Source organism: Geotrypetes seraphini, chromosome 13 (genome assembly GCF_902459505.1).
Source record: "Geotrypetes seraphini chromosome 13, aGeoSer1.1, whole genome shotgun sequence".
Classification (NCBI taxonomy): domain Eukaryota; kingdom Metazoa; phylum Chordata; class Amphibia; order Gymnophiona; family Dermophiidae; genus Geotrypetes; species Geotrypetes seraphini.
In genome coordinates this window covers 71,051,648-71,079,100 of record NC_047096.1, presented here as the reverse complement: position 1 = coordinate 71,079,100, position 27,453 = coordinate 71,051,648, and the positions used below count along the sequence as shown (strand labels likewise).

At 43.4% G+C, this 27,453-nt stretch overlaps 1 protein-coding gene across 1 annotated transcript in view; it reads left to right on the top strand.

Annotated features, from left to right (window-relative positions):
• MYO1D (myosin ID) overlaps positions 1-27,453 on the top strand; it is a 227,078-nt gene that overhangs the window by 135,049 nt on the left and 64,576 nt on the right. The window contains 2 exon segments of the mRNA XM_033918408.1: positions 239-405; positions 9,629-9,836. Of these exon segments, the coding sequence (XP_033774299.1) occupies positions 239-405; positions 9,629-9,836 (375 nt within the window).

Here is a 27,453-nt window from a genome sequence, read left to right as displayed (position 1 = left end):
AGAATCCAGAATCCCTGAAAAAAAGGCTGGTATATGAGATTAAATGTCATCTACAACACCATCTCTGGAGGATTATTCTTTTGTCTATCTGCTAAATGACTTCACAAGTCACTCAGATCACATATCTCCAGAACCATTAGGGGCTACCTGAATGTTACACATTTGAGCTGCTGATGCTTTGGTTTCCTTGGGTTGTGGGAGGTAATGAAAGCCTCTCTTCCTTTTCACTCCTCTGCAGGAACCGTATTATGTGCGCTGTATTAAGCCCAATGACAAAAAATCTCCACAGCTCTTTGATGAAGAGCGATGCCGGCACCAGGTGGAATATCTTGGTCTTCTGGAGAATGTGAGGGTCCGACGTGCTGGGTTCGCCTACCGCCAAGCCTATGAGAAGTTCCTTCACAGGTGAGAGGGTGAGGGAGGCATTACCATTAGCACATCTGATGTTAGTTGCTGGTCCCAAGAGGCGCAAAATAACTACCAGATCTTGATCCAGTATTTCCATTTCCAAAAGTACAAATATAAGCTCCGACATGTCCCCTTTTGGGTCCCTGTTGGTGCTCTTTTAATGTGAAACATGAGGGGAGTATAAAGAGTTTCCAGCCGCATTCTGTACAATTTTCAGTGCTATCCAGGTCAACTGAAGAGCCTTGAGAGGACAGTAAGGTGTGACATACCAGATCAATATTTAGCTAACATAGGCAGGTTTTGGGTTGTTTTTTTAAGTGGTGGCCTCTGCAGTCAAGAAATATCCAGATATTAAGTGTCACCAAAGGCACCAACATTTCAAAAAGATTAGGGGTGCCAAACAATAGAAATTACCCTTCCCTGGACATAGTGAAGAAATTTGTTAAACTCTGGGTGTGATCAGCACCCATAGGCCCCGGATTCTCAAAATGGCACCGGAATTGGCCGGTACCTAAAAAAACGGAGCAGATTGCACATTGCTCAAACTATGGTGCCATTTTGAGAATCATAGTCTGCATCAAAGTCAGGCATCGGAAATGTAGGCAAATCCGATGCCTATCTTCAATGTAGAATCACGCTTAGTGGCACTGAATGCCAACCCCACCCATAACCACACCTCTTTTGACATTCGAAGCCGATAAGCGTCTGCGTAGACGCAATTCAGGCACCTGTTTTTTTCTTAATTAGTTTCTAATTGGTTTTTTATGGTGTAGTTAATTACCACACTGTTAATTGCCAATTAAAACATATGGGTGTCTACCGGCACTTTCCGAACAGTGATGTTTTGAGAATCTGGGCCATAGAGTTGGCTCCTATAAGAGTTGCTATCCCAATAGTGGCTGGTGCTGAATATCCAGATTGTGGTCAGCCTCAGAATGTATACTTATTGCAGGTATATTCAGTCTACTATCTGGATAACCTAGGACAGCCTTTTAGCTTCTTGTGCAGAGCAGCTTGATCCACTTTTATCAGTTCTAAGTTGTTCAGATAGCGGATTGAATTCCACGCTATCTGGGTAAGTTCTGGGACCTCCCATGTTTCGCCCTGACACTCTCCATATAATGCTGAGGTGGATATGGATATTTGAGCACCATCTGGGTAGTATCTCTATCCTCTTTTAGTAGCATTTATCCAGATAAAAGTTCTACCTCTGGGAAGCTGCACCAGTCCCAGGACACATGACAGAGGAAACAGCGGTGAATGGAAATAAGCATTAAGAATCTACTCAGAAGTGCTAGTGTGACATACCTGAGAATACACTGTAGGAATCAGAGGGCTCAGTGCAACGTGGATCTCAGAACTGTGTGGTTTTAAGCACATGGAGGACTGTTTTATAAAGGGGGGCACGTACTGGAGCCCATCCTACAAAGGAGAGATGCATTTGTTTATAGAATAATAATATAAACATGCATAGAAACATAGAAAATGGTGGCAGAAAAGGGCCATAGCCCATCGAGTCTGCCCATTCCAAGTACCCGCCCCCCTGAATTTAATCCCTTAAAGATCCCACGTGAGCATCCCATTTTCTCTTAAAATCCGTCACGTTGCTTGCCTCAATCACCTGCAGTGGGAGTCTGTTCCAATGATCTACCACTCTTTCGGTGAAGAAGTACTTTCTGGAGTCGCTATGAAACTTCCCTCCCCTGATTTTCAGCGGGTGCCCTCTGGTGGTCGAGGGTCCCACGAGACAGAAGATATTATCTTCCGACTCGATGCGACCCGTGATGTACTTGAACGTTTCAATCATGTCTCCCCTCTCTCTTCGTTCCTCAAGTGAGTACAGCCACAATTCTTTTAGTCTTTCTTCGTATGTGTACAGGTGCGAGCATTTAGGCCTGGATTTTCTAACCAATGTCGTTGCTGGCACCATTCAGAGAACGGGGCCTCGGGTAAAGATAGGCGCCAGAAATGTGGGCCAAGGTTTTCCAGGCCTACGTTTCCAGCGCCTTTCTTTGATGTGAATCATGCCTCTGGAGGCGTCTACTGGCACCTAATGCCTACGCCTACAGTGGAATTAGGCACCGGTTGGCACCTCCAGAGATTTGATTCCAGCGTCATTTGTTTAGGCACCAGTAGGCACTTTGAATTTTTACTTAAGGACCTTTTAAAACAGTATTTCCCTCTTAACTTAGGCGCCTAAGTTAAGGGGCTATTTATAGACTTTCCCCCTTAATGCCAGTCATAGAGTTGATGTAAATTCTTATGCCTAAATTGCTAAAAAAACCCAAAACAAACCCTATTTGGTAACAAACTACAGGCAAAATCATCATTTTAACAGTTTGTACTCTTCCCCACCAAGATAAATGCAAAGGATTCCATTGCTCACACATTTCTGTCACCTTTTGTAATAGACATTTTATGTATTATTGAATTGGGAGGGAGGGAGGGATGGGGGATTATTATATTTAATAAGAATGATATAAATTTAGATTTCTTACATAATATTTAACATTATAGAATACTAATTTCCTAATGAAACGTTAAATTTGATGCTAATATGTGAGTTAATCAAGTGTGTATCTTTAAGTTTTATATGAGTTTAATTGATACACTTGTTGTAACTTACGAAAATGAATAAAGAATTAAATAACAAAAACCAAACAAACCCATGGACCTGGAACTGTACGCCCCACCCAGACTCCATGCATGTTTACATCCTTTTGCGAACTACACGCCATCACATATAGGTTCCACGTAATAGAATAGAATGCTTTATAAGTTTAGAATGGCCTCCTGAGAGAGATACGCCCACCAGATGGAAGAAGAATGGAAATAGGTCTAAACATAGAAATCGTTCTCTTTTTAAGCTGTTGACTTGGTTTTTTTTTTTTATAAAGCAGCAGAGGAAAGGGTTATTTTGCATCTTTAGCTAATTTTCCTCATCCGTTCTGTCATTGTCTGGGTCATGGAAAAAGACCCCTGGAATCCAGGAGGTGATGAAGAGATGAATTTGAAAGGTGGGAGGCTTCAGCCCGGAGAAGTAATGGATTGTTCCCACTGAGGCGTACCGCAATGCGTACATCACCCTCTGCATTTCCATTTAACGCACTGTCGGGTGGAAAGCTGCTTTCTTCTGTCATTTAATCTGTCTTGCAGCTTTTCTTCCATTATTATTTTCCATACCTGCACTTGTGAAGAGCATCCTTGGGAACTGGCACATAAGACTAATGTCAGGGACTTTTTGACACAGGCAGGCCCAGCATCCTTGGCGCATGTCTTGAGATTGCCAGCCCTTGGGAGAAAGGTGATTCTTAAAATCTTCATTTGCTGGGAGAGATATGATTGAAGTCTACAAAATCCTGAGTGGAGTAGAACGGGGACAAGTGGATCGATTTTTCATTCTGTCAAAAATTACAAAGACTAGGGGACACTCGATGAAGTTACAGGCAAATACTTTTAAAACCAACAGGAGGAAATTTTTTTTTTTTTACTCAGAGAAAGTTAAGCTCTGGAACGCATTGCCAGAGGTTGTGGTAAGAGCGGATAACGTAGCTGGTTTTAAAAAAGGTTTGGACAACTTCCTGGAGGAAAAGTCCATAGTGTGTTATTGAGAAAGACATGGGGGAAGCCACTGCTTGGCCTGGATCTGTAGCATGGATCTTGGGTTTTGGCCAGGTACTACTGACCTGGATTGTAAGGCTATTCTTATGTTCTTATGTCCCTGACTTGTTGTGCCCCTTTCCCCCTCCACCTTCACTTAGCCCAAGTGTGGAAGTAATAAAATGTATTATTTCAGGTTCTATATTGGGGAAGCCACTGCTTGGCCTGGATCTGTAGCATGGATCTTGGGTTTTGGCCAGGTACTACTGACCTGGATTGTAAGGCTATTCTTATGTTCTTATGTCCCTGACTTGTTGTGCCCCTTTTCCCCTCCACCTTCACTTAGCCCAAGTGTGGAAGTAATAAAATGTATTATTTCAGGTTCTATATTGGGGAAGCCACTGCTTGGCCTGGATCTGTAGCATGGATCTTGGGTTTTGGCCAGGTACTACTGACCTGGATTGTAAGGCTATTCTTATGTTCTTATGTCCCTGACTTGTTGTGCCCCTTTTCCCCTCCACCTTCACTTAGCCCAAGTGTGGAAGTAATAAAATGTATTATTTCAGGTTCTATATTGGGGAAGCCACTGCTTGGCCTGGATCTGTAGCATGGATCTTGGGTTTTGGCCAGGTACTACTGACCTGGATTGTAAGGCTATTCTTATGTTCTTATGTCCCTGACTTGTTGTGCCCCTTTTCCCCCTCCACCTTCACTTAGCCCAAGTGTGGAAGTAATAAAATGTATTATTTCAGGTTCTATATTTGATTCCTGGTGAACAGCAGGGCTGAGCAAGTTGATAGGTGTCAGTAGATTTAGAGAGACTTGGTGAGTGACGTGTCTTTTTCACACTGCACCTGGTTTCTCCAAAGTTTCTACCTCGTCCTTCTGAGTAAGGCCGGCAGTGGTTTCTGCCCTGGTCTTGATCCTAGATTTCTCAGCTGGGCAGGCTGTGGCCTCTGAAATTTCTGTTCAGATAAGTTTCTAGTGGGATGATAAAAATGCAATAATTTTAGTCTTCTGAACCTAATTAGTGGGAAGAGGTAGAGCTTTTTATTATGAATGAAATGGAATGCATTGAGACTTTCCTAGCTTGGTCCTACTTCCCCTCTCATACCTCCCTCATCCTGCTTCTCTGTAGCCCTTTTCCACTCAGACTGCATTGAAGTGAGGGTTTGTGAACCCTTTCCTGCAGAAAAAATTAAGATGGACTTCATTCCATCGAGATGCTGATAACGATACAAAGGGCTGCAGAAAAGTTATCAGCCCAGCCAAGAAGAGGATGAATGATGTGGAGCCATGAAACTTACAAGTTATTCCACACTTTTCGTTTCATTTCATATCATTGAAAAGAAAAGTGTGGAATAAGTTGTAAGTTTCATGGCTACACATCATTCTCTTCTTGGCTGGGCTGAGAACTTTTCAGCATCCCCTTGTGTTGTGATGTCATAATGCCTCATTTCACCAATTCCTAAGAGTCAACCTCATTGGTGATGTCACAATGGCTTGATTTCCCTATACTTGTGCCCATTTGCTAGATGCATTGAAATGAAAAGTGTGGAATAACTTGTAAGTTTCATGGCTCCATATCATTCTCCTCTTGGTTGGGCTGAGAACTTTTCTGCGGCCCCTCGTATTGTGGCAGTCTAGAGGTCAGCACTTTTACCCTTTGTCCCCAAGGTTGGGGCCAAGGTTTGAGATGTGGAAGGTTTTATTTCTTCCTGGTCTCCCCTCCGTGCCTTTTTTTTTTGCTTTTGCAGTATGTTCTTTGTGCCTTTTAACAAGTTTTTCTTTACCCTCCCACCTGCCTTTCTCTCCAGTGACACAGTGACGTAATAGATGCTTGGATATTGGTAACCCTCAGTTATCCCTGTTTGGGCCTGTTGATGGTACAGTTTGTGGTAATCGGAGACTTTCCTGCTTTGTTGTCCCTGGCATCTCTTCCTCGTGTAAATGGTGGGGGGTGGGGTTGTTTCCCATTTCATATTCCAGACGTTCATTACTGCATACTGCAAGCAAACTGGTTGTGAAGATGGAATTACATTTGAGAAGGGGAGGACAGAGGGCGGCCTATCTCTTTTTCTAACGCAGTAGCACAGGATGACATGTGCGTGGGCTCCATGAAAGTCTTCATGCCATGAGTGTGCTATTGATTTGTTCTGTCGCTCCCCACATACACCAGAAGGTTCATGTCACAATCTCCTGCCGTAATGTATTTGTGTAGCTCAGAGCATTCTGTACTGTGTTCAAATCAATCCAATGAATAGGTGCTTATGGGATTTTATTTTTAGAGAAGGAGGCGTAAGGAAATGGGGATAAGTGCTGAGGAGAGGATAGAATCACAGTTCAGAGTTTCTAGGTACCTTTGGGGGGGGGGGGTTGTTAACCTCAAGATGTGCCCTGGCATGGTAGATGAGCCCTGAAATATATATATATATATTTTTTCATTAGTAAATAAGGTTTGGGCAACGTTCAGCACTATAGTATGTTCACCCACCACAGAAATGCATTTAATGTTAGGAAGTTCTTCTTCACTCAGAGGGTGGTGGATACCTGGAATGCGCTTCCGGAGGAGGTGGTAGAGCAGAGTACGATTTTGGGTTTCAAAAAGGGGTTGGACATGTTCTTGAAGGAAAAGGGGATTGAGGGGTATGGTTAGAGGGGTACTATAAAGGATAAAATGTCTTAAGTAAAGGATCACTACAGGTCACGGTCTTGGGGGGCCGCCATGAGTGCGGACTGCTGAGCACGATGGACCTATAGTCTGACTCGGCAGAGGCGATGCTTATGTTATGTTCTTATGTTCTAAAGCCAAGAACAAAACTAATTTTCCCTGTCCCCCTCCCTGAATACTAGGGATGTTCACAACCAGTCTCATTTTCTCCCCACAGTAAAATATCTTAAAACCCCTCAAATCAGAGGTCTTGGAATATGTCAGTCCAGCTTCCTGACCCCCCTCCCCTTCCTCCCTCCTTAAATGTGGTCTGTCCATGTCAAGTTTCCAAGTGTATTTAAAATGTGATTAAACACCTATCCAAATACTAGGCTATTTACAAAGATAAAAATAAAGGGGGGGGATCATATTTAAAAACAAAAAATGCATTCAAAATACCCAGAAGCTAAACTCAAACTCACCTTTCCTCTCTCTCACAATACACATTGTTGTTACAAAGGGAGGCATGTGCAGCCATCTTTACATACTTGTTATGTATGCCTGTCATCCAGTAGGGAAGCATATGCCCAAAATGTATAGCATTGCTAGAATGACTATAGAAACGCTAATCTATAAGTCATACAGTCATGTGAAAAAATGAGGACACCCTGTGAAATATTCAGCTCTTTCCCAAGAAATGTCCACATATTGATGTCAAACCTTTTCCTCATTCATCTCAGGAAAAGAAAGTGATGCAATTGCAGGCAAACGAACAAAACTCTTCCCCGAATCACTCATGAAACCAAAGATATCCACAAAAATGTGCATTCCAACTGAGAAATGACAGCGGGGGGTAGGGGTTGGGTGGTGATGAGCACTGTTTTGCTGTAATACAAGTTGAGTTCATTGTATTTCTTGTTGGCGCTGTATATTTCTTTATTTGTTTGCTACAGAAATAGTGTGCGGGTGGGTGGTGATGATATTCTTCCTCGGGACCTATAAGAGTACAGGGTCCTGAGATTTTCTGTTGGGATTGGGGTGGGGATTGTTTTTGCTCATTTATTTGAAAAACTGATGGTCAGTTTTGACTGGTTATTGTAGTATCAGTTGGGGTTTTTTTCCTGCTTGGAGCTTGTATGTTATTGCCTGATTGTTACCATCAATAAAATTGTTTTCTTTAAGAAATGACAGCTGAGGGTAGAGGTGGGATCTGGAGGTGCATTCAGACATTTGTCTAGCCCAAGAGGAGCAGAAGCCCCACCTGAACCAGTGGTATTTCTGTGACCCTCAGAATCTCATGGGGTGTCAGGTCAAAAGCGCGCCGGGACAAAGGCGCACCCAGACAATTGAGCGCAGCGCGCGCCACCACACCGCTCTAAATTACTGTTTTTAGCGCTCCGACGGGGGTGTGTGGGGGGGGAACCCCCCCACTTTACTTAATAGACATCGCGCCGCGTTGTGGGGGCGCTGTGGGGGGTGGGGGGGGTTGTAACCCCCACATTTTACTGAAAACTTCACTTTTCCCCTGTTTTTAGGGAAAAAGTTCAGTTTATAGTAAAATGTGGAGGGTTACAACCCCCCATAACGCCGGCGCAATGTCTATTAAGTAAACTGGGGGGGTTCCCCAACAAAACCCCCCATCGGAGCCCCTAAAAACTGTAATTTAGAGCGGTGCGGCGGCGCTCAATTGTCAGCGCGCGCTTTCGTCTTTCACGCCGTTGTCTATGAACCATCTCATGGTGCAGCCTCAGGGAGAATTACAACAACCCAGTCACATCCTGGACCTCACCATTTCATTGTCTTAGTGCTACTCCAATTTCTCCCCTCCCTCTTTAATCTGCACCCAGGTTTCTAGACAGAGGGGGGGAAAAAGATGATTGTTTACCCAGATAACATTTGTTTATTTCCACCTGACTTAAGAACATAACATAAGAACATAAGCAGTGCCTCCGCTGGGTCAGACCAGAAGTCCATCGTGCCCAGCAGTCCGCACACGCGGTGGCCCAACAGGTCCAGGACCTGGACTGTAATCCTCTATCTATACCCCTCTATCCCCTTTTCCAACAGGAAATTGTCCAATCCTTTCTTGAACCCCAGTACCGTACTCTGCCCTATTACGTTCTCTGGAAGCGCATTCCAGGTGTCCACCACACGTTGGGTAAAGAAGAACTTCCTAGCATTCGTTCTGAATCTGTCCCCTTTCAACTTTTCCGAGTGCCCTCTTGTTCTTTTATTATTCGAAAGTTTGAAGAATCTGTCCCTCTCCACTCTCTCTATGCCCTTCATGATCTTGTAAGTCTCTATCATATCCCCTCTAAGTCTCCTCTTCTCCAGGGAAAAGAGTCCCAGTTTTTCTAATCTCTCAGCGTATGAAAGGTTTTCTATCCCTTTTATCAGACGTGTCGCTCTTCTCTGAACCCTCTCGAGTAACGCCATATCTTTCTTAAGGTACAGCGACCAATATTGGACGCAGTACTCCAGATGAGGACGCACCATCGCCCGATACAACGGCAGGATAACTTCTTTCGTTCTGGTAGTAATACCCTTCTTGATTATGCCTAGCATTCTATTCGCCTTCTTAGCGGCCGCTGCGCACTGTGCCGTCGGCTTCATTGTCATGTCCACCATTACCCCCAAGTCCCTTTCTCGGGTACTCTCCCCTTCTATCTGACATGGGTAAAACATCTGTGCTGAGGTATAGGGATATACTGAGAAAGGCTGTAAATGGGTAAAATTTGCTGACTCAGTGATTTATTCAAGTGTGAATGAGGTAATGGGAATGTGACTGTTTAATCTCCTTATATAGAACTGATTGGTGCCATCAATCTTGGGCTGAACCTTTCACCCTGCCTCTCTGGCAGGCGTCTGTGTGTGTCTCTGAAATGCAGCTTTGAGGTGTTCATGCAGAAAAGGACACAGGGCAGACCCTCCTGCCTCTAGTTATAGAACTGGTTTTTATCTGCAATGCAGGTACAAGATGATCTCCGAGTTCACCTGGCCAAACCATGACCTCTCGTCTGACAAGGAAGCAATCCGGAGGCTGATAGACTACTGCGGGTTCCAGCACGATGTGGCCTACGGGAAGACCAAGATCTTCATCCGCACGCCCAGAACACTGTTCACGTTGGAGGAAAAACGGGCACAGATGTTGATCCGGATTATCATTTTCCTGCAGAAGGTGAGGTGGCAAGCTGTTTAGGATGGTGCCCCATTACCAGCCTAGATCTTCCCAACCATGTACAACCACTCCATTTCAGATCCAGAGCTGCCCGACTCGCAAATAATTGAACTTTTCCAGCATTTGCTGGGCTTGAAATTTCAGACCAAATTTGAGGGAGGGGGGTTTGACACCTGTCCAAATACATTTGTCCTGGTTTGACTCATTCAGATCCTTCTGCTTATCTGGATCTGGAAGTCCTGTTAAGATGTTCACCTGAGACAAGAGAATGCACGTGGAGAGTGTTAACCCTTTCAGGACCAAGGGACATATTTGTCCCATAACTTTAAAATCCTATAAATTTTGATTGGGATAGTCTACAGTTCTAAATTTGATATGTACGGATTCCATAGGATACTGCCTTTATGTAAACAAACTGGTTCCGACATTCATTCATTAGCGTCGTTGCCAGATTGACGAGAAGATTCACTTGCCACACTGTCCATAAGCCAGAAGTGTGATTTTTTTAAAATAAAAATAATGATATTTCACCAAAAAAAATCAATTTTTTGGCATCTGCAAGCCCTTTTTACCATAAAAATGTCGTCAAAACCACAAAAATTGGCCTACGATCCTTATGGTCCTGAAAGGGTTAATAAAGTGGTGGGGAGAAGAAGGGGGCAGCTTTCAAACAAAGTGCATATGTGTCCTGACTGCAGCCATGGTTTAGCCATACACTAAAGGGAAGAATTCTCCTTTTCACAGCTCTCTTGGTGAATAAAGACCCTCCAAATTTCAGATTCAGCCCAAAATCTGGGTTCCGGTTTCTCCGGAAAAGGCCAATGTGTTTTTGGCAGAAATCAAACCTCTTCCCCCAGCACCTCTACCTGTGATCACTCTCTACCCCCTAGGTTGCCCAACAACAGAAGATGTACCCCCTACCACAGAAAAGACCACCACCTCCAGGCCACTCCATGTACCCAATCTAAGGTTACCCAGATGTCCAGGAAAACCCAGACATGTCCTCTTTTTAGAGGACTGTGTGGGTGCCCGGAAGGACTTTCCAAAACTCGGTAGTTTGTCCGGGTTTTGGAAAGTCCTGAACTTCCAACCATGTCTGGAGGGCCTCTGAGCATATGCAGATGACATCACATGCATCCACGCAGGATCGGAGATCCCCCAGATGCAGCGCAGAGATCGGAAAACAAAGATGAGCCTTTCAGGGGGGAGGGCTAGAGGTGAAATGGGGCGGGGTTAGGGGTAGCATGGGGTGGGGCTATGTGTCTGGGTTTCTCCTGAGAAAAATCTGGTAACCCTAAAGCAGACTGCCCGACCCCCTACCTCCAGCCCATGAAACAGGAAGTTATGTCGGGAAGAAGAAGGGATGCTGGCAGTGGTATGCACAGTGTTAGGGCTCCGGCATGGGTTAGTTTTGTTTGCAACCTGTGACAGTGGCAGGAGAAAGGCCAGCAAATGAGTGACAGGCAGGAAAGAAAGGGAAGCTGACAATGGCACAGTTTTGTTGTTTGTGGGGGGCAAAAGTGAGTAATAGGCAGGGAACTGAGTTCCTGGTTTCTACAGGCTGCCACAACTCCAGAAGGAAGGGACCAGGAAGAGTAGTGTTACTAGATTTTGCATCTGGAAAAAGAGGATGTGTGGCCCTGCCCCATTCCACCCTCAATCCTGACCTGTTCTGCCCCCCAACCCCAGCCTCATGCAAACCTCTTCTCTTTGGGCTGAGTCTGGAGTGCAGACTTGGCCCCGATCTCAATAGTTTTTCAAAACCTGGACAAAGTTCTGGGTTTTGAAAAGCCATTTGGACTGTCCTCTTTAAAAAGGATGTGTCTGGATAAATCCAGAAGTCTGGTAAGCCTAAGGAAGGAGGCTTCCATGAGTGATCAGAAGGAATATTGTCCAAGTACCCATAACCAAAGCTGGTTTTAGACGTATCTAAAACCTGCTTAGGTCTTTCCCCTGCCTCTAAACGCATAGAACGAAAAGAGGCGTTTTTAGAGGAGGGGAAGGGGCGGGAGATGGGCCGACCTAGACATATTCGTACAGCAGGTATAACCAAAACCTAAAACAGGCTGTCTAGTTGGCACTTATATGTTTTGACTTAGACCAAGTCAAAACAGGTCAAAACAGGTATAAATGCCAAAAAAGGGACCGCTGAGCTGATCGCGGCTGCCGCGATCAGCTCAGTGGCCCTGGCAACCTGCCCACCCCCACCACAATCATCACGACAGGAAATATGGCTAATCTCCACTGCCGCGACGGCGATCGACCACCCCTCCCCCCCCCAACTGCGGCATCTGTTTTCATAATGTCTATGTTGCTAATCTTATTAATCTCATGTAAGCTGCAATGATTCCCAGTTGACATTTGTGGGGTACGAAACAATATGGTATAGTATGGTGACTATTCTTTGAGTGAAAAAATATTTCCTCTTATTTGTTTTAAAAGTATTTCCGTGTAACATTATTGCGTGTCCCCTGGTCTTTGTACTTATATGATATTACAATAATTTAACAATGGGAGCATCAAAGGTTGAACCAGATGTAATGGCCTTTCTCCAGCCCAGTGGTGTAGTAAGGGGGAGGGGGGGTGGACCACCTTGTTGGGCACCATCTCGATGGGAGCGCCGGCACCATCCCTCCCCCCACCCCATACCTCTGTAGATCTTAGCTAGCGTGAGCAACGTCTCCTGCCTGTTGCTTGCGCCAACCTGGTTCCCCTTTGAATCACTTCCGGGTCACAGGGCCAGGAAGTGACATCAGAGGGAAACCAAACGGTGGCATGAGCGGCATGCTAGAGAAGCCATTTGCGCTGGCGAAGATTTACAGAGGTACGTGAGGGGAAGGGAGAGCGTGAGTGTGGAGTGGGGGGAGAGGAAGGGGGCAGGGGACGCCTCCTATCCTTGCTATACCACTGCTCTAGCCTTCATCCCTAGCTACTTAGGGACCAGGTGCTCAATATTCAGCAAGCAGTGGTGAGCATTTTGCCGGTAGTATTCCCAGATACTCAATGCGGGAACCATGTCCAGGCTTCGAAATTCAATTGCGTTCTGCAGGTCATTCTGACTTAGTTATTCCATCATGTAAAAAACTGCAACATGAAGCAATCAGAAAAAGTGTTTTTTCTTGTGCTGGACCTGTGTAGTGGAACAAACTTCCAGTGTATGTTCGAGAGCAGAAAGATCTGTGCCAGTTTAAGAAACTGTTGAAGCGACACCTCTTTTGTCAGATGAAATACGCTTCTTAATGTGGTGGACTTTGATTGGTAATAAGATCAACTTCCTTAGGGCACTCTTTGTGATTAGTTTTTGCTGATGATGGCTTGTTGTTAAGGGTCCTAGAAAAAACCAGAATGATTAATGATTGTCTTGTAATATGTTTTTGTATGTACTGTATTTTTCGGACCATAAGAAGTACCAGACCATAAGACGCACTCACCTGTAGAGGAGGAAAAACCAATAAAAAAACAAATTTGGTTCAGAATTTTTTTCTTCTTGGGTTTTCCTCCTCTACACATAGGTGCTTCCTGCCTGGTCCCGTGCCACTCTGTGATTGGCTACAGTCAGTAACTGACTACAGCCAATCACAGAGCGGCGCAACCAGGCAGGAAGCACAAAGGTCATGCTCCTGCATTGTGCGTCGCTCTTCTAAGACAAAGGCAGCCATCTAGGAGACCACACTGGACCACCACCACTAAAAAAGGTACCATTGGGGGGGAGGGGGTGCAGTGTATTCAGTCCATAAGACGTACCCCCTTTTCCACCCCCCTTTTTGGGGGTGGAAAAAGTGTGTCTTATGGTCCGAAAAATCCGATAGTTTGTATTTTTTTATGGAAAGTTGTGATCCGCCTTGTACAAAGGTGGAATGTAAATAATAAACTATAATATCTGGTTTATGCGGAGCCTGCTAACGCATAGCCAGTTAAGTTGATATTCAGAACTTAAGCAATTAAGGGTTAGCGCATAACACCCCCCCCCCCCCTTCACAAAACTTTAGAGCGGTTTTTAGTGCTGGCTGTGGCGGTAACAGCTCCAACGCTCATAAAATTCCTGTGAGCATTGGAGCTGTTACCGCCGCGGCCAGCGTTAAAAACCGCACTACGGTTTTGTAAAAGGGGGGAAAGAGAGGACTGTGGTTTATGTTGTCCCATTTATGTGGTCACTATGTCTGGTTAAACACTGAATAGCGGCACTTATCTGGCCAACTGCTGACTCTGGTTCCGCAGTTTTCACTCAGGCATTAACCGCTAATTTTCAGCAACAGTAACTGGTTTAGTGTTGCTGAAAATTAACCAGTATCCTCGAACAAGAGATTTTTAATCGATCAGCGGCTGCTGAGGGGCATCTGCTCCCAGGTCAGAACTGCGTTTGCCAGCTGACTTCACTTGCTACCTCATTAGACTGATGAGGTCTGATGTTACCCCTGGTGCATGTAAGAACCTGTAGCTCTCATTTCTCCGAGTTCAGGCATGCGGGGCAGATAGATTGGGGACGGGCGGTGCAAACTCAGGACTGGATCTAACTACTTTCAGCTGACAGCTCTGACTAGCAGCAGCAGCCTTGGGTTATATGATTTTGCATGTTTCTTTATTCTGTTTAGCTAGAAGAGAGCCTCTTCCAAGCTCTGCCTCCCTCCATCTAACACTTTACTTTGTCTTTGAAAATGAGGAGAAAAAACAGGGCATCTTCTGAAGGCGTTGTTTGGTCCAAGAGATCGTGGCACAGCACGAGCAAGGCCAGTGGATCGATATTAGGCCTGTTATCTGCTCATCGGGAACAGGTGCAGCCTGCCCAGTGTGTGAAATATAATTAAATAGCCTGGAGTACTGAATCTACGTAGAGTCCTGGCGCAATGCCATCTTTAGAAAAAAAGAAATTTATTATTCCATTTTAGCAAAACATTTCATCCTCTCGCTCTGCCTTCAGCCTAGCAGAGCTGATATTTAGTTAGTACCCAGTTAGAGGGTGTGAGGCAGAGATGATGGATGCACCCTGCACATGGCAAAAATACAGGTCTCTTGGTTCAAGGCCTAATCAGTAGTTTAGCTAGACTGCCAATTTTGAATGGACTTGAGCCCAAAGTGGATGGACATAAAATGTTCTCTCCACCCTCTTTGTCATCCCCTCCCCCCCCAAGTGTTCCTCTGCAATTCAAAATATCCCCAAGTCCTGCCAGCAGCCAGAACTTCTACCAAGCTTGGGAATTAGCAGCAGTGTCCCTGAGCTGCCCCTGGCACCCTTCATGTGCTACTGGTAGTGGCAGCCTAGATGACATTGTTGCTGACTAACGAGCTTTTCTAGGAGCTCTGGCCACTGGAAAAGGAAGACTTCAGCTGGCGGGTATGGGTATACCTGCCATCACAGCAGAGGTGTGCAGCTGCTGAGTGGGTCTGAGCCCAAAGTGGGTTGGCCTCTGCCTTCCTGGGTCCACCAATGGCTATACCACTGGGCTCAGGTCCTCGAACCTCCTAAGTTAATATCAGCTGATATAGCCAAAGGGTTTTCTGGCATCCTGCTTCTGAGTCTTTTTTGTTCTTGTGATACCCAGTGCTTACCATACCTGCATTTCTTGCTGAAATGTGGCAAGTTGGCAGTAACAAAGTTATGCATGGTAATGAGAACTGTTACCACAATGAAGAGTTTTCAAGAATGCATCACATTTGGACTGAAACCTATTCCCATATTGATTATTAGTTTGGGTAGGGTTACCATATTTTGCAAAGGAAAACCCTGGGCACATAACCCCGCCCTGTTCTGCCTCCAGCCCTGCCCCACCCCCCAGCAAGCCTCCTCTGTTCTGCGACAAGCTCCGGCCACATCTAGAGGGCCTGGAGCATGCGCGAATGTGTGTGATGTCATCCGTGCCCTCCATATGCAGCCAGAGTTCGTCAGGGCTTTCCAAAACCCGGACAAATGCCGGGTTTTGAAAAGCCTAAAAAGAAGACATGTCAGGGTTTTCATAGACGTTTGGTAACCCCAGGTTTGGGATACTTTCATTCTCTGCCACATGCGTTCCCTCGACATTCTCACTTGCACATGGTCTGATTGTGCTCTTTTGCAGCTGGATCGTCCTTTAGTATTGAGTCCCCAAGGGGACTCAATACTGGCTTTTAAATGATGCCATTTTGTCAGATCCAGCTAATGTTTTGCAATTGGAAAAGGATCTTTTAGAATATCTTAAATATACCCTGTTTCCCTGATGATAAGGCAGGGCCATCAAATAAGACAGCCCCCCCTTTTTAGAAAAAAATGTAAAATAAGGCACCCCCCTGCAAATAAGCCACCCACCGATTCCTGCGCTTACCCGAATCGGGTGGTACGGTGGGTGACTCCGTGTGGTCCCTCCGTCTACCGTATTTGCCTCCATGGCTGCGTGCCGCGCCTCGTCATGAAGCGAAGAGGAGGAAGTGACAGGACTGCAGCGCGCGCGCGTGACTCCGCGCAAGGAAACGCAGGCAGCTTCCCTCATCCCTCCCTAACGGAGACTGCAGGAGTTTGTTCACGGCCAGAACATCCAAAAGTGAGACACGCAGACAGGTTTCTTTTGCTGTGAGCAATACCACTTACTGCATATAAAGCCTGTTTCAAATGCATACGGTATATAAACAATGGTTTCACATTGTCAAGTCCCCTCTGATGCTGCACCACAGAATAATCTCTTTTTACTGTGTTTCCCTGATGGAGAACATTGGGGACATTAAATGGTACAATATATGGTATGATGGATAAAGCTGGCCATACACGGTACGATTTTTCGGCCGACCGATTCTTCAGCCGTCAAATAAGACAGCCCCCCCTTTTTAGAAAAAAATGTAAATAAGGCATCCCCCCGAAAATAAGCCCTAGAGCATATTTTGGCCTTCCAAAAAAAATAAGACAGTGTCTTACCATCGGGGAAACAGGGTAGTAACACAGTTGAGGTTACTCCTCTAACTCTGTGAGAGGAATACAAAGCTGTTATGCGTGGAAAGACCATTTCTATGCCGGCACATCTAGTCCGTGCAGTGGCAGAGCAGACATCGCAGCATCAAATTGATGTTTTAGAACAACAAAGTAAAAGACGCAGTTGTCCCTCTGCAGAAGAGGGTAAAATAAGAATAGCTTTACTGGGTCAGACCAATGGTCCATCAAGCCCAGTAGCCCGTTCTCACAGTGGCCAATCCAGGTCACTAGTACCTGGCCAAAACCCCAAAGAGCAGCTACATTCCATGCTACCGATCCAGGGCAAGCAGTGGCTTCCCCCATGTCTTTCTCAGTAGCAGACTATGGACTTTTCCTCCAGGAACTTGCCCAAACCTTTCTTAAAACCAGCTACGCTATCCACTCTTACCACAACCTCTGGCAATGCATTCTTTGCTTATAGGAACAGCACAAAAAGAAATTAAACGATTACAGATTATACAAAACACATCCATTAAACTTATTTGTAAAGCTAAAAAATTCGATCATGTAACACCTCTTCTTAAAGAAGCTCATTGGCTGCCAGTTGCCCATAGAATATTATACAAAATCGGTCTTCTTACTTTCAAATCTCTTTTCTTTAAAACTCCGGCTTTCATTCACAAATTATTAATCCCCTACTCTACCAACAGAACATTAAGATCTACAGATCAACATTTATTATCTATTCCGTCTTTAAAAATTATAAATACGTGCCGTCAGTTTATGTTCTCTGTTATTGCTCCCCAAACCTGGAATTCTTTCCCCAGCCATCTAAGGGAAGAAGCTAACGTCGATAAATTTAAAAGTAAATTGAAAACTTTTCTCTTCAACGATGCATTCTTAAATTAATCACAACATGACCTTCAAAAAAAAAAAAGATTTTAGAAATCATTTTTTTTTTTTCTTTTATCCATCACCCTACCCTCCCTTATGTACTCTCCCTTCATGTCTTTCTATACTTTTATTATAATGTAAACTCTCCCAACGAATTCCTTATGTTTCCAGTATTGTTGCATTTGTCCTAAGTCAAGATTGTTTTATTTATTGTAGTAATATTTTTAACAATTTAATTTTATTAATATGTACATCGCTTTGAATTCAGATAAAGCAATTAATCAAATTTTTTATTAAACTTGAAACTTGAAACTTGATTCTAGAGCTTTAACTATTCTCTGAATGAAAAATATTTCCTCCTATTGGTTTTAAAAGTATTTCCCTGTAAGTACATCGAGTGTCTCCTAGTCTTTGCAATTTATGACAAAGTGAAAAAGAGATCCACTTGAACCCGTTCTACTCCACTCAGGATTTTGTAGACTTCAATCATATTTCCCCTCAGCCATCTCTTTTCCAAGCTGAAGAGCCCTGAAGAAACGGCTGTGATCCTTGAAACGTTGGCTACTCAAGGGATGCCATAAAAGTCTATAACAATCGATAGCATTACTGTTTAAATCTCAATTTCCTCTTAAGAACTCTAGTGGCAAAGGGTGATTCTGTACGGAAGTTTTTTGAGCCAATGATGTGGGCGGAGGTGGTTTGAGCTTTATGCTCTACCAGATAGACCTGAGGCTTTTTCTTCTGTTAGATTTAACCCTATCAGCTATTGAAGTGGAGTTATGTATTAAGTTATATTATTTATTCCCACTTTCACCTTTGGAGATCAATTAATTATCGTAAAATATTATACCACTGGTATTGCTCGTCTTTGCAATTGTTTAAAATGTTTAAGCATGGAAATGGGCAGTGTGGTGCACTTGGTGACGTTTCATATATGGTGGGGATGCCCAAAAGTGCAACTATATGGGACTAATGTTTTGAAGGCAATACAACAAATCACAGGACAACAATATCCGTCTGTTAGCTGAACTTCAAACCGTTTGGAATGAACATAAGAATTGCCTCTGTCGGGTCAGACCGGAGGTCCATCATGCCCGGCAGTCCGCTCACGCGGCGGCCCCTCAGGTCCAGGACCTGATAGTGCTCCTACCCTAAAACTCACATACGCTTTTCGCTTATGTCCTGTAGAGTAACCTTCTATCTATACCCTGCAATCCCCTTCGCTTCCAGGAAGTCATCCAGTCCCTTTTTGAAACCCAGTATTGTACTCTGTCCTATTACCTCCTTTGGAAGCGTGTTCCAGGTGTCCACCACCCTCTGGGTGAAGAAAAACTTCCTTGCATTCGTTTTGAATCTGTCCCCTCTCAGTTTTTCCAAGTGACCTCTTGTTTTTGTTGTCCCTGCTAGTCTGAAGAATCTGTCCCTCTCCACTCTCTCTATGCCTTTCATGATTTTATACGTCTGCATCATGTCTCCTCTCAGTCTCCGCTTTTCCAGGGTAAAGAGCCCCAGTTTGTCTAACCTTTCGGCATATGAAAGGTTCTCCATTCCTTTTATCATCCTAGTTGCTCTCCTCTGGACCCTCTCAAGTATCGCCATGTCTTTCTTAAGGTACGGTGACCAGTATTGGACACAGTATTCCAAACTGACATAAAATATCTTCACTGTGGCAAAAACTGTGTTTGCAGCAGCTTCACACCCCTCCTTTAGATGGCAGTATTTTTCAAATTGGACTATGTATATTTAATGTCAAAGCTGAACATAAGAATAGTCTTACTGGGTCAGACCAGTGGTCCTTCTAGCCCAGTAGCTCATCTTCACAGCGGCCAATCCAGGTCACAAGTACCTGGCAAAAACCCAAATAGCAACATTCCATGCTACCGATCCAAGGCTTCCCCCATGGCTGTCTCAATAGCAGACTATGGACTTTTCCTCCAGGAACTTCTCCAAATCTTTCTTAAAACCAGCTACATTAACCGCTCGTACCACAACCTCTGGCTTTATAGCAGCAGTAGTAGTGATGCATTATACAAGTTGTTCTCTAGAGACATTCCAAGGATGCTGGACTTAACCCATTGCATTTTGGGGAGGAAGGAGTATCGTGTTCAGAATGGGTCTGTTATATTGTCATTTGACTAATATTTGATAATGATATTGTATTTGTTCACTATTTTCAAAAATTATGATAACCCCCTCACCCCCCAAAAAAAGTCAGTCTTGTGTCATTCATTAGTGTCTATCTCAATCTCAGTCCTTCTACCACAGCATTCTTCAGTGCAAGGCTTGAGGGTCAGTGGTTGTGCCCATTCGTACTCTGATCCTTTCCTCTCTTCTTAAAGAATGATATGGGGTTGGTTTCCCGCAGTTATCCATGGAACAGAGATGGTGGCAAAGTCATGGTTTCCCGCAGTTATCCATGGAACAGAGATGGTGGCAAAGTCTATATCCTTGTCATTCTCTAGAGAGGACTAGAGGGGCGCCTCAACTTATACATGAGTCACAGCAGTTTGGGCCCTTTTTAGTTTCAAAACTGCTTCAACTTATATATGGGTATATACAATAAGCTTATAACGCCTCCTTCCCTCCCAAAAAAAACAACAACAACCTCACTTCCCCTCTAGTAGCCATCCACATTTTAGGATTCTAATTTAGGTGCTCATTGTCATGGGTTTACAGTAGGGACAATTTAGGGGCCTAACTCCAAGGCATAGACTCCTAAACACTTTGATAATCGTCTTATAAGTAACACATAATTAAAACATGCACCAGCTTCTTTTTCTATTTATAGCATGTTAAAGCCACTCTACCTTCTGTAGAGTCTCCAGTTTTTATGGCCTTCATGCTACTTCAAACTTAAAAGAAAGAATTGACCTACCTGGCGGACATCCAATGTAGCTTCTTTGCCAAAAGACTAGAAGAGCAGGTTGTGAATAGGAAGTCACCACACCCAACCCGTGACACAGGGTGGTGTTTCCACCAATAACGGTGCAGTTGTCCTAAATGAGCCTGACAGGCACCTCCCTAGTTGCAAATGTATATTTAAGCAAGAGAGGAAAAATGTTAATCATGTCTGATGACTAGTTATGGTGCATTTAGGAAGTGCTGAACAGAAACCAGATTATCTGGATGCTCCCAGCCCTGGAGTGCTCTCTGTTCTTTGGCAGTTCCTGATGTCTGTTCCAGGTTCCCAGATTGAGGAGGGAGTGTTCCACCAAGATGTTCAGTACTTCAGTAGAGAACACTTCAACTGTGTTTTGACTACCCTTTCTCCAGGGAGTGATGGCATCTCTTGAGTCCCTCTTCATGCTGACTAGCTAAGGGGCACAATCCCTGGCCTCGATGTTTTTAAACACTGAGTCCAAAATACCTGAAAAGTAATTTTTCAGGGAGACGAAAACAGACGCCATAATCCAAGACTATAACCCCAAAAACTTAATCTCACAATAGAGCCAACTAAGCACAGCAACCCTAAATGAACTAGCTCCAGAACAAACTAAAACCAAAATCCATAGAAAATCTGACAAATGGTTCGACAATGAACTTCTACTAAAAAGACAATGCAGACAACTAGAAAGAAAATGGAGGAAAAACAGTCAAGATTCCACAAAAGCAACATGGAGAAAACTGAACCGAGAATACAAACAAAAATCAAAAGAAAAACGAAAAGCATACTACACAAAGCAAATAGGAGAAGAAACCCAAGACACAAAAAAACTATTCCAACTACTAAAAGAACTCACAGACACCAAACCCTACCTGAAAAGCAACAAAGTTCCCACAGCCACCATCTTAGCAACGTTCTTCAAAGACAAAATCGCAACCATAAGATCCACCTTCAATGATACACCTATGCACCTAGAAGAGATCACAACACCCTCCACAGAAGAAGAAGCAGTTGCAGCAGACAGAAAATGGTCCCACTTCTCACCAATACCATGGTCAGACTTCAACAAACTCTACAACAAATATAGCCATGCAACTTGCGACCTCAACCACTGCCCCCATACTTATTGAAAGCTTCCAATACACTATTTCACACCCTACTCTTGCAATGGATACAAACCCTACTAACTGACGGCCTTTTCCCACAAGATCTCAGCGAAATCATCATCACTCCAATCCTGAAAGACCCCAAAGGAGAAACTGACCAACCATCCAACTGCAGACCAATAGCCTCAATACCACTCTGTCAAACTAATGGAAGGCCTCGTAGCCAAAGTCCTAAACTCATAACTAGAGAACCACAATCTACTCCACCAACACAATCAAGCTTCAGAACCAACCACAGCACTGAGACCCTACTTGGCTCACTTATGGACACCGCCAGACAACACCTCAGCACCGGCAAAAAAATGCTAATTATCCAACTAGATCTCTCTCTTTGATCTGGTAGTCCATAACATCCTTCTACAGATACTGGACTCAATAGGAATCAGTGGTAAGGTACAATCATGGTTTAAAGGATTCCTACAATCCAGAACATACAGAGTTAAAACAAACAAAGAAAAATCTGAGCCATGGTCTAACCCCTGCGGAGTACCCCAAGGATCACCTCTTTCTCCCACACTCTTCAACCTATACATTGCCTCCCTCAGCTCCTACCTAGACAAACAAGGTCTAACCTCCTACAGCTATGCAGACATCACCATTCTCCTTCCGTTCGACCAACCAGCACCATCCATGACAGACAGAATACACAGAACACTTGAAACAATAGCAACTTGGATGAAAGCCCACAAACTAAAACTAAATCTGGACAAAACAAACTTCATCCTACTCAAAACTAACAAAACCCCAACCGTAACAAGCCTTGTCATAAATTCTATAACATACCACATCCAACCCACTTTAAAACTCCTGGGAGTGCTAATAGACAGAGGCTGTACAATGCAGCCACAAATCAATAATACAATTAAAAAAAAAAAAAAAATCATTTGCAGTCATGAGAAACCTGAGGCAAATCAGAAAATTCTTCTACAGAAAACAATTCCAACTCTTGGTACAATCCCTAATCCTGGGTCTAATAGACTACTGCAACATATTATATCTCCCATGCACAGCAACCATGATAAAACAATTACAAACAATACAAAACGCAGCCCTAAGACTGGTCTACTCACTGATGAAATATGATCACATCACAGAGGCATACCACGACTCACATTGGCTCCCAATACAAGCGAGAATACACTTCAAATTTTACTGCCTACTATTTAAAGCAATAAACGGAGACAGCCCAGCCAATTGGAACAATTGACTAGTTCAATCCACCTTAACCAGACATAGGAGAACCCACACACCCTCCAACCAAAAACGTCAAAAGAAAAAAACTGTACGACAACCTCCTAGCCACTCAAGCTGCAAAACCCGACCCCCAACTCTACAACCCATTGACCACGACCACAGACTACAAAACCTTCAAAAAAGAAATAAAAACCCTTCTATTCATAAAACACATAAAACCGAACTAACACCTGCATCAACTGCAACTACTACATATGAACTTCTAATATCATGTCAACTCAGATGTAATCCTTAACTCTAAGAAATGTACAAACTACTCCCTAAATACTTCTAGTCTCTGGACAAACCATTTGTAATCCGCCTTGAACTGCAAGGTAATGGCGGAATAGAAATCCCTAATGTAATGTAATGTAATTATGGCCAGACAGTTCCATTGCAGGAATCTCAGGGTTTATGACATAAAAATTGGAGCCACGGAAATTTCTCCATTAAGCTTTGCACTGGCTCTCCACATATATGTTTCTGCATGGATTACTATAGCCATGTCAGGCAGCTGTGCTTCACATCACTTGCCACCTGATCCATTACTTCCTTCTGTATTTAAACCATTGAGTGTGTGACTGAGAGCAGAGAGGCCGCAAAAACTTCCTGTCTCATGGTTGCTTTGGATGCTTCTCTAATGCAATCTGTGTTTGTGCCATTAAAAGCCTGTAGAGTGGGCTGTGCTTCGTGATAGCTTGTCTCAGGCCCTTGGTCCTCATGAATGACGCTAGTTGTGTGAGTGTATCTGGAGGGGAGGGGGAGGAGAGTGGGGGCGGGCACCCAGTCTGAATATGAAATAGCCCTGTCCCAAAGCTGCCCATTATTGCCTTCCACTCAGTCTGATGCCCTCTGAGTTGCATTGCAGCTTCACTGACAATTTGTTGTGATTTTAAACCATTTCAGGGTCCAGGGATCAGAGCAAAACCACAGGGTTCATTTTCCTCTTGACTGAAGAGGGGGGAAAAAGTGAACAATTTGGCGGTTTCATTTGAATGTTTTTTGTTTTTTTTAAGTATGCATTTTTCTAGGTAAGAGATGGATGTGGAACAAAAATGGTTTATAGGCATTTGTAGTTAATTCATATTTTTTTCAGTATTAGCTGAAGGTGGGTTTCACTCAGGTACTGTAGATATTTACCTGTACCCAGAGGGTTCTCACACTGTTTGTACCTGAGACATTAGAGGGTTAAGTAACTTGCCCAAGATCACAAGGACCCACAGTGGAATTTGAACCCCACCAGTTTCATATGCGTGTTCACCGAACCCTTCTTTATTGGAAAAATAAAATATGATTTTTACAAATTCAAAACATAGGTATACAGTGAGGGAAAAAATAATATCAATTTTGAAAACAAAAAAGTTCTCCTATATTTTGAATAATAATAACATAATAATGAAATTTACTGCAAATCAGTGTGACTTCTGCTGTTGCCTCTCAGAGACCAGTTCAGAAATGCGCAGCTTTACCTTGGCAAGTGCCACTCTCATGTCATTTTCACAACAAAGTCTGTTCCTTTTCTTCGTTTTTATGTCCAGCATCCTCGAAAAGGATTGCTCGCAAAGATATGTTGTAACAAACGGTATGAAAATTTCCAGAGCTTTCTTAGCAATAACATGCAATTAGGACGCTGACTCCCATCACGTTCCGTTATACATGTGAATCCATATTGTACATATTCGTCTGACCACTTTCGTATTTTGCTCGACATAGTTAGTAAGGGATTAAAATATTAAGATAGGTATCACACGATGTACCATCACAACAGTTACAATTTGACTACTGTGCGCATCAAATCCCCTGCAGCACAGATAGGCCAAGCAATGTTGCGTGATCACCTGCAGCCAATTATGGACAAGCGGGGCGTATCATCACGAATCATAAGCACTTCAGTCATGTTCAATCATCTTATCAGTTAAATCACAAATTTTGATCAGGAATTGATTGATGTATATAAGGCGTTAGTTACAGATTGATAGATCAAGAAACCGAGTACACGATCAGTCTTGATCAAAATCACTGAATAACTGATAGATGATTGAACGTGACCGAAGCGCTATATGAGTCAGAGGTGTGTTTTGACCTTTGCCGAACCCGCGAGACTGACTCACCGAACCCCTGGGGTTCGGTCGAACCCAGGTTAAGAACCACTGCTCTATGCCTCTCATAAGGAGATGTGCATCTAGTTTGATTTTAAATCCTAGAACGGTGGATTCCGCAATAATCTCCTCTGGGAGAGCATTCCAGGTGTCCACCACTCGTTGCGTGAAGCAGAACTTCCTGATATTTGTCCTGGACTTGTTCCCCCTTAGCTTCAGTCCATGTCCTCTTGTCCGTGTCACATTGGACATTGTAAATAATTTTTTTTTCCTGCTCTATTTTGTCGATTCCTTTCAGTATTTTGAAGGTCTCGATCATATCTCCTCGCAGTCTCCTTTTCTCAAGGGAGAACAATCCCAGTCTCTTAAGTCGTTCCTCATATTCCAAATTCTCCATACCTTTTTTTAGCTTCGTTGCTCGTCTCTGCACCCTCTCCAGCAGTTTTATATCCTTCTTTAGGTTGGGAGACCAATGTTGGACACAGTATTCCAAGTGTGGGCTGACCATTGCCCTAAAAAGCGGCATTATAAGTTTCTCCGATCTACTCTATAACATTTCTAAAACATCATTCTACTAGTACATACTTTAGAGTATGGAGCCCTGTCCAATCGTATTGTGCTTTGTACCGTTGACATTTAGTATCTCATATTACACTATATACGTTATATATTGAGTCACTTCTTAGTTTATTTAAGCCATTCAGTGATGCTCATTTGGAATTCTCTTCCATGCTTCGCATGCATATTCTATACTGAAATAGTATGTACTGGTCTGATGTTTGACATGAGATAACTGGTTGTATTGTCTTATAATCATTACTCTTTTCCTGTATATTACTTATGGTCTGTACAACTGGATTGTCTCATTTAGTTAATATTTGTATACTTTTGTTTATTTATTTTGTAAAACTAATAAAATATTTGAACTGAATAAAAAGCCCATACCTTTTGCATAGATTCTTTGCCTTCTAAAGCTTAAATCTGCCAATAATTTGCATTACCAAGTCAATATCCCACCAACCTTCTTCCCCCTGACATTTCAGTTGCTATCTCAAATATAGTGCAACAATATACCTGTAGTAATTCTGAAAACTCTGCAGGCTGGAATATTGAATGCTCTATGATTCCCTCGGATGTCTAGCTACTTCCACTTTTCCATAGCCCTTGACTTCTTCAGAATGGTTTGGTACATTTGCCACTCCATCTCAAATTGATTTAGGGCCCAAGTTATCCTTTGTTTTTGAATCCGTCAGGTCCCCTGTCACCAGAATAAGGAATGCTTTCCATGCACAACTTCTCAAGTTCTGAGGTTTGCTCAGGATGAAGAAACTTACTTATGTGCAAATCTGTAACCTGTACCACACAGAAGACTTTAAAAGCCTCTGCATCAGGAACCGGAACTGCCACCTCTGCTGCTGTTTTGCCACCTCCATAGTGTTGTAAAGGTCTAGTAACATAGCCATAACAGCTGCCATCACAGCCCCACCTCGATCTTCAATATCATCCTACGCTGAACCAGCATTTAGACCTACAATTCTCATTAGAACAGGTGTGTGTGTGTGGGGGGGGGGGTTACTGTTGGAGAATCATTTGTGGATTTTGGAGAAATTTATTTGGGATATCTCAGGGGTGGGTAGGAGAGACTTCATGGGATTTTCTAATGCATACTTTTGTTCACATATTCTGATGCTGTCGAAATACAATAAAGATACTTTCAAATAAAATATCCAACACTTCTTTAATGGGGAAGTTAATTTGTTGGTTGTGCTTTTAGAAATAAAAGATGGTGATTTCTCTAAGTCTAAAAGGTCAACCAAACAGTTACTTTATTAGTGCAAATTGGTTAAAAAAAATCACACATAAAATATATAACACAGTGTCCATTCAGATGGAGGGATTCACCAGAAATTCCAAAGTCTATGACAGAAGATCAATCTGGAGAAAAGATCTACTGTATTGTCCCAACTAGGATCCCAGTTTCGGCATTCATAGATGCCTTCTTCAGGGGATACATGACACTGTATAAAATAATAATAAAGCTTAGCGAATAAAGAAGGCATAGGTGGAGGAGTAGGCCTAATGGTTAGTGTAGTAGCCTGACAACAAGGGGAACTGAGTTCAAGTCCCTCTGCATCTGTGTTTGACTTTGGGCAAGTCATCTAGCCCTCCATTGCCCAGGTATATTAAAACAAAAACCTGCATATAATATGTAAACTGCTTTGATTGTATGGGTCCCCAGGAATGGAATTGAGTACCCATGTATATATGACAGCAGGGAAATTTATGCACCTTTAAGAGATTACTGAAAAGACACTTGTTCTGTAAAATGAAATATGGGGACTGAGTTTATTATGATGGCGTAAGCGCTGGTTGCTGATTTATTGGTGTTTTAACCATGTATGATGTGTTTTAAATACTGTGTATGTTCTTGCTGTTGACCGCTCTGTAAAAAGCAGGTTATAAATGA